This window comes from Nannobrachium achirus (assembly GCF_963921795.1).
Source record: "Nannobrachium achirus genome assembly, chromosome: 24".
Classification (NCBI taxonomy): Eukaryota; Metazoa; Chordata; class Actinopteri; order Myctophiformes; family Myctophidae; genus Nannobrachium; species Nannobrachium achirus.
The window spans coordinates 10,709,317-10,717,389 of record NC_137831.1 but is presented as its reverse complement, the minus strand read 5'-3'; the positions used below and the strand labels follow the sequence as shown (position 1 = coordinate 10,717,389).

General features: G+C 40.8%; 1 protein-coding gene across 1 annotated transcript in view; it reads right to left on the bottom strand.

Moving 5' to 3' along the window:
• Window positions 1-7,369, bottom strand: part of LOC308279956 (protein NLRC3-like) — a gene marked incomplete at both ends in the record, with an annotated part of 21,169 nt that extends 13,800 nt beyond the window's left edge. The window contains 4 exons of the mRNA XM_080720180.1: window positions 1-100; window positions 292-1,958; window positions 3,188-3,244; window positions 7,313-7,369. The exon at window positions 1-100 is cut by the window's left edge and continues 68 nt beyond it. Of these exons, the coding sequence (XP_080576306.1) occupies window positions 1-100; window positions 292-1,958; window positions 3,188-3,244; window positions 7,313-7,369 (1,881 nt within the window). The remainder of the gene's footprint in view (window positions 101-291; window positions 1,959-3,187; window positions 3,245-7,312) is intronic.
• Between the last annotated feature and the right edge of the window lie 704 nt (window positions 7,370-8,073).

The window sequence follows — 8,073 nt, the reverse complement described above, 5'->3', positions numbered from 1 at the left end:
CAAATCGTTATTAGACAAATCCAATTCTATAAGACTAGAGTTGGTGAGAACTGACGATAACTCCTCACAGCATCTCTCGGAGAGGTTGCAGCCACTCAGCCTAAGGAGAAAATATTGTTAAAATTAGATGTTTCCATTTTCTTTCCTGTAAAAGAATGATGACGTAATATGTGTGTGTGTGTGTGTGTGTGTGTGTGTGTGTGTGTGTGTGTGTGTGTGTGTGTGTGTGTGTGTGTGTGTGTGTGTGTGTGTGTGTGTGTGTGTGTGTGTGTGTGTTGTTATTGCACCTACAGAACTCTTTTGGAGGCTTTGACCACTGGCAGAAGCCGCAGAAGAGCTTCTTCTGAAGCACAGTATTTCTTCAGGTCAAACACGTCCAGCTCCCTTCCCGATGACAGCAATATGAAGGCCAAAGCTGACCACTGAGCAGGAGAGAGTTTTTCTGTGGACAGACCTCCCGGGGTCAGGTGCTGTTGGACCTCTTTCTCTAGAGAATGGTCTTTGAGCTCATTCAGACAGTGAAGCAGACCGATTTTTTTCTCTTGAGAGATGTTCTCCCTGATCTTCTCCTTGATGTACTTGACTGTTTCATCGTTGGTCTGTGAACTATTTGCTGACTGATTCAACAAAGTCTTTAAGAGATTGGTTTCCACTGAGAGGCCCAGCAGGAAACGTAGGAACAGATCCAAGTGTCCATTTGGACTCTCCAAGGTCTCATCTACGGCATTCTGGTAAAGGTTCTTCTTAGATTTGCGTCTAAATAGCTTGGACAACTTGGAGGTTGGTTGTGACATTAGGTTGAGACCATCATTGTTGAACGAGAGAAAGACATAAAGGGCAGCCAGAAACTCCTGAACACTCAGATGAACAAAGCTGAACAACTTGACTTCGTGCAACCCACTCTCCTCCTTGAACATTGTTGTGAACAACCCTGAGTACGCTGATGCATCTTTGATATTCATGCCACACTCTTCCAGGTCTGATTCATAGAAGCAGAGGTGGCCTTTCTTCAGCTGTTCAAAAGCCAGTTTTCCCAGAGACAGAATAGCCTGCATATTCACTTTGTTCAAGGTAGCTTTTCTCTGATCTCCATCCTTCTTGACATTCTGATGTTTGAACTGAACCACTATGAAGTGGAGGTACATCGCAGTCAGGGTCGTCGGCAGCTCACAAGTCTTTCTCAAGATCTCCCCTAGAACTGTAGCAGCGATCCAACAGAAGACTGGAAGGTAACACATGATGTGGAGGCTTTGTGATTTGTTGATATGTGACCAGATTGTTCTAGCCTTGTCCGCATCATCATTAAATCTATTTTTGAAGTATTGTTCTTTTTGTGGGTCTGTGAACCCTCGGAGCTCTGTCACCCTGTCAACAGGGTGATTGGCAGTAATGAGATTGGCAGCTGCAGGTCGTGTGGTTATCCAGATGCAGGCAGAGGGAAGCAGGATTCCCTTGATGAGGTTTGTTAGAAGGATATCCAGTGATGTTCGCTTTGTGACATCACTACAGTCGGGATTCTGGAAGCGTAGAGGAAGCCTACATTCATCTAAGCCATCAAGGGTGATCACAGTTTTGGTCGCTTTGTTGCAGATTCTTGCTGTGTTGACTACACCAAAAAAGTATTGAAGGAGTTCCATCAAACTGAATTCCTTGTCCTTCACCAAATTCAACTTTCGGAAAGTGAATGGAAACACGTAGTCGATATCCTGGTTGGTTTTACCTTCTGCCCAGTCTTGAGCGAACCTCTGAGTTGAGACTGTTTTACCAGTGCCAGCCACTCCCTTCGTCATCACTGTTCTGATTCTCTTCTTCTGATCTTCTCCAGATAAAGGCTTAAAGATGTCTTTGTATTTGATTGGTTCTTCTGGGCTGAATGGTTTCCTGAATGCTGTGTCAATCTGACTGACCTCACTGACCTCTCCGCTCTCTTCCTTTGTGATGTAGACCTCTGTGAAGATCTGATTAAGAGGTGTGTTTGGAGTTTGACCGGTTTTTGTCCACTCTTCAAAACACAAGTCCTTCTTAAGTTTAGTCTTGAGTTTTTGAGTTTCTAAATGACGAGAAAAGAAATGAAAAAAAAAGAAAAGAAAACGCATCAGTAAGTGCATGTTATGGTAAATGTGGTCCTCAAATGAATGTAGCCTGGCTTGGCGAGACTAATATCCCTGTGGGAAATTATTTTGTGTTTGAAATCAGATTCATTATTGACCAAATTTAAACAACGGTTCTAAAACCGAAAGTTTATCTCGTGATAAATGTGCACTGTGCATGGTGTGTCTCTTTATAGGCTCACAAACCATTTCCCCTGGAGTAAAAATTAGGCCAATGAAATGTTGTATTGAACAAATACACTGACAAGAAATGGCAATTTTTTTTTACATACAGTAAAATCTTCAAACATCGCAGGTGGTGGGACATTTTGGCATAAGTGGGTTATTTGGTACACAGCACAACAAGGTAAGGGGAGTGCTTGTTTTACTTACAAGCCCTGGCCATCATGTAGTGCTTCTAAGCACCTCCAGCACATGACTGTGAGTGACAGAGGAGGTTTGGGCTGGGCTTGTAACAAAAACAAGCGTTCCCATTCCCTTGTAAACCAGGGAGTCTCTCGGCACTACTGTGAGCCTCAAGGCTTTACCTCTCACCCAATGCAATAGTCGCAAAGCTGAGTCTCTCATGTATCTCATGTATCTCCTTCATGTAAGCTGGTCATCTAATCTAATGTGCTCTTTAAATAGCAGGGGGAAACTACATTGGTGTAGATGAGGTGATCTAAGCTTCAACTGACATTTCTTACTTTCACTCATGGTGCACATATGAGCGCAAATGAGGAAATGAGAACTGTGTCAAATGTAAACTATAGCAGTGACACTAGCAATGTATAATTTCCTATATGGAAACAGATATTCTCTCAAGTTGTCCTCATTACATATTGTATCTTGGGGGAAAGGTTTACATACTTGACATAAATGTAAGGTATTGTAAGGTAACAATGTAAATCAGGGGTGCCGTGGATTAAAACATTATTTACATGGATGTCCATGCAGAGCCAAACATTTTTGAGAACCACTGTTCTAGATTGCTGGCAGTTAAACCAATCAATCAATTCACAATAGATTTGTGTTAAATATAAATGATCATTAGTAAAACAGTTCTGCTCATGTTCTTTCCTAGTTCTTTCATTTACCATCGGCTGCACTGGGCAGTTCAGCAGGTGGGACCGCAGCTGGGTTGTTAGCAGGTCCTGCATAAAGAGAAGAGCAGTAATGAAGTGAACTCTGTGAGTGGACACATATGCAATGGTACTGTTTGTCATTATATGGCATTTATATTCCAATGAAGATTATAGGTACCTCCGCCTGTGGCACTGCCCCCGACAATGATGTTAATCGAACCACCAACATGAAGACTCCCAGAGAAGACAGGAGCCAGTACTGTGCTTCCACCCTCAGCTTGATTTAAGTTGGTCACAGAAGAACCTGCACAATAAAATCATCAGAGTTAATTCAACCCTCAGTGAAAAATGTTTATAATAAATTACACCATTAGTTTGGCATAACCAATATAAATATGTTTTTACTCAAGTAAAACAATCAATACTGCAATGTAAAAGTCTGGAATTCTAAATTGAATTACGAAAGTAGAAATAGCTTATTATGAACAATGTCTCGTTGCTCAAGTTTTCAAATGTATAAAATGTAAAAAATCTATAAGCTGTCAATGGGTGGCATTGCAAGCTTGTTGATCAGCTTTTCAAATGGCTGAAAGGTCTAGCCTATATAAACATTTCATTGTAGATTGACCCTTTGAAAATAGACGATCTACAATGTAATGTTAATGCATATTTTATATTTGTCAAATAATTGTACCGGGGTAAAAGTACCAGATTTGCCTCTGATCAGACATCATATTGTGCTCATGGAAAATACACCCTCCTTTAATAACCTTATTTACACGTTATTTAGCTTAGTAATCGGGCCCATTGATATTAATTCAGATCATTTGTGTGTTACATTGTTCTAAAATACAGCCTTTGACTATTCCTAAAATTAATATAAATAGTTTTCATGCTAGTGCCTCAGATGATACTGGAAATCATTTCATTTTCTTCTGAGGCACTAATGGAAATTTAGAATTTGAGCAGCTTTAAATAATAATAATACAACATGAATTCTTTCTAATTCATGTCATGTTGATCAAAATGTCATTGTTACCTGGACGTTCAGATGACATTTCAGAGGGCTGGTCCTGCTCCATTTTATTCACCACCTTCAGTAGACAAATAGAAAGAAAACTCTTAAAGGGATAGTTCACCCCAAAATGTTTTTTTTTTCACAGATACATCTTTAGTTTTAGTTTTTGTCGCATTCCTAAGCCAATAATTTGATGACCAGAAGGGGTTCCCTATGGGTACACAAAGCACCTCCTCAAATTATTGGCTTAGAAATGTGACAAAAACAAAAAGATAATTTTCATAAATTCAAGTGTGCTTGGGGTGAGTAATCAATAGAAAAGTTATTTGGGGGTGAACTATCCCTTTAATGCTAATGGGGAAAATGTTTATCTGTCACAGCAGTCAGACAGCTCTAAGACTTCATAATGGTCTGTAAGTATTAAATATGGATTAATAAATAATACCAGTAAGACTCCCTAATCGGGAGATAAGCGACCGTAGGTCGCTTATCTCCACAAATAGGGCAAAAATTTGTTTTTCCAAAATCTTCCTGATCCATGTTGATGACATGAGTGTAGACATGCTGTGTAGTGATTTTCGTGATTTTAGGGCAAAATCTGTAGGAGCAGTGTCGAAAAATGTGTTTTTCAAAATCGGCCTGAAGGTGGCGCTATATGGGACAGATTGATGTTGATGGGATGAGTGTAGACATACTGTGTAGCGATTAGCGTGATTTTAGGGCAAAAACTGTAGGAGCAGTGTCCAAAAATGTGTTTTAGAAATCGGCCTGAAGGTGGCGCTAGAAGAGGGCCATGTGAGAAATGAGGGGTGGGGTCTCCGCGTTGCCTTGGCGGACAAATAGGTACGGGCCCCGGCTCTCCCGGACGCTCCTAGCCCGAGTTACGGCATTTTATGTGAGCTGCAGTGGAGGGGGTCCTCCACTGGGGGCGCCACCACTTTTGCATCCGTTCTGGAGCACCAGGAGTGGGTGGTCCCCAGGAATTCCCCGTGAGCAGCCCCGTTGGGGTGGTCATTTGGTAATTTTTGCACATTTGGTAATTTTTTACACCTGGGGGTCACCCTGGGACCTGGGGGTCCCTGGAGCTGTGGGGGTCCTTGGAGGTTGTAGTTTGGCAGGTAAGGAGTGTGTGTGCAAAATTTGGCATGGATGGGGGCAACGGTTGTGGAGATATGAGCAGGGCAAAAGTGTGACGTGTGAGGTGTGACTGACTCACCCACGGACAGCCGGTGGAGGTTTTGGTAGTAAATGCGACCTACGGTCGCAATAAATAATATTAACAGCAGTTTATACATGTATATGCAGTACAGTCATATTATACTTTACAATGCAATAAGATAGCTTCTCATGAAACATTTGTATTATACACCACTTCCGCTCAACTGCTCCCCAACACGCCTGTGCACAGCCCTGTAGACCGGTGGTTCTCAAAGTGGGGCCCGGGGACCCCCAGGAGTCGTAAGGGTTCCAGGGGGTCCCCAGCGAAATAATTTAATAAAGTATTATCGGTAGAGCCCCTTTAACACTCAGCTATTTTGAAAATAACTGATCTAACAAGCTCACAACGCATTGGGATGGGATGCTTTTTGAGCTTGGAGATCTGCTATTTTCAAAAACATCTTTGAATATTTTGGAACAATCTAACACAAATCTCTGGCACAAGATTTGTTCAGATGGGGGTCCATGGTCAAATAAATATTAATTTGGGGGTCCCTGACATGAAAACGATTGAGAACCTCTGCTCTAGACTGTCATGCTGGGGTCAATTTGCTTGTATTGATTTGACTGATTGTATTGATGATAACATGTTTCGATGTTATATTTTATATAAATTAGAATAAAACACCCAGGCTGTACTTTGATTGTCTTCCAGCTCTTATGCCTTAACTTAAAGGCCTGTCCATACTGTCTCTGACCACCAAACCTTTCGTCAGAGACTTTCCAACGTGCAGCTTTCCGAAATCTAATCCAGGGTAATGCTTTTCAGTAGATGCAAGCAGGGGCGCTGGAAGTGGGGTGCTGAGGGGAGACTTTTTTTTTAAAATAAGCCTATATACACACACACACACAGAGCTATATTAAAACAATAATGTATTTGACTTTGGGGAATAAAATATGTTGAAAAAAGGTATTTGATTATCACATGGTGACCTAATCACATGGTCACCTTGCCACTTCCGGTGGCAAATTTAAATCCCGCTTTGATGGCACACCAAAGTCTATTTATTTGAGAACTAGAAACCGTCTATAGGCTCATTGTTGCAAACTAACACCGTTATATGGGGAATAAAAAACAGTAGAAAACTGTTACAAAAATAATACCCGATTTTGTAGTGTGTGCGTGAGTGACTGTGTGTGTGCATGCGTGCTGTGTGTTGCACTGTGTGCTAAAATAACTAGTAACTATACAGCTCCTTGTTACACCGTTGTGCGGGGAATAAGCACCCGAAACCGTAATAAAAATAACCCAAAACCGGATAAAAAACGTGAATTCTTCGGCGTGCGGCCAAGGCCGCACGCATGAACTCCTCCAGGCTCAGCTCCCCTTGGGATTTGGGAGTTCCAGCGCCCCTGGATGCAAGTGACGTAATTTTGTAGTTGAACCAGACCTTTCAGACGATAAGTTTGGTGGCCGGAGACAGTATGGAGAGGCCTTTAGGTTAAGGCATAAGAGCTGGTCCTTACGGTAAGACAATCAAAATAGAACCCCTAACTATTTCAGAAATAAATAAAATATCGGAGTTGTTTTTCATTTAAAAATGTCGTTATAGAGGGGCAATTATAATGTATTAACTAAGGCATAAGGCTCTTGATTGCCTATAAGTCAACTAGATCAGTGGTTCCCAAACATTTATCCCGTGACCCAAAAGAGAAATTAGACATTTTCCGTGATACAAACTAGTGAAAATAGCAGATATACTTGTAGATCCGATTGCCCATTTTCACTAGGCCTACTTCTTAAACATTCGTTTTCTAATTTATGAGATTTCTTTGATTTTTCATGTATTCATCAAATTACTTGGCAGATATTGAATGTTCATTTCTTCTTTTCTGAAAATATGAATTTTGCAATTCTGCAGCTATTCTTGTAGCTAAAGTTAATGCCAAAGGCTGTTTACCTGCTCTGAGGAAGCTTCGGTTTCTCCACAATCACCATCGGCCACTCTGGACGCCATCGCTGTGCTGTTGAAAGAGGTGCAGATTTCATTACTGACAGTTTGGTTTGTGCTAAGTGGTTGATTTATAATGTGCTTTTTCCCTTGCAGGGGAGTCAAAAGAAAAATATTTGTCTTTGAATTGTAGTGGAGTGAAAGTCAGAAACTAACTTAAAAAGCAAATAAGGCAAAAAAAAACATTACACTTCTTCACAAAGAGCTGAAGTCAGTCAAGTTCCTCCTATGATTATATTTCAACCTATTACAATCATTCGCGACTCCGTGACTGATGTACTGTAAAACACAGTTTGTGGTTGACTGGAGACAGTCTGAACCCTTTGTGTGGACATCACTTTTAACATAAAGGAATTGTAGCCTTTTCTTTACACTCTCCACCACTTAATATGTTTGTGAGAATAGAACCTGAAATGGTTTGATACAATGTGTGTGCAGTCATGTTCTAAAATGCATGCCCGGTATGATTATAATGAATCTCTATTCTGACATTTTGTTACAATATGAACATAGTTTGTGATAATGGATGGTGGTGAAATTGGCAGAGTAGGAAGACATTATTGACTGACTGATCAGCTGATTACTGACTGTATGACTTTTACTACTTTATTTCATTCATAACTCATTTGTTGATTTGCTGATTTGTTTCCAATCAACCTGCTCTGCTCTGTCGTTTGTAATTCATCCACTTTTCTTAATTTGTACAAATG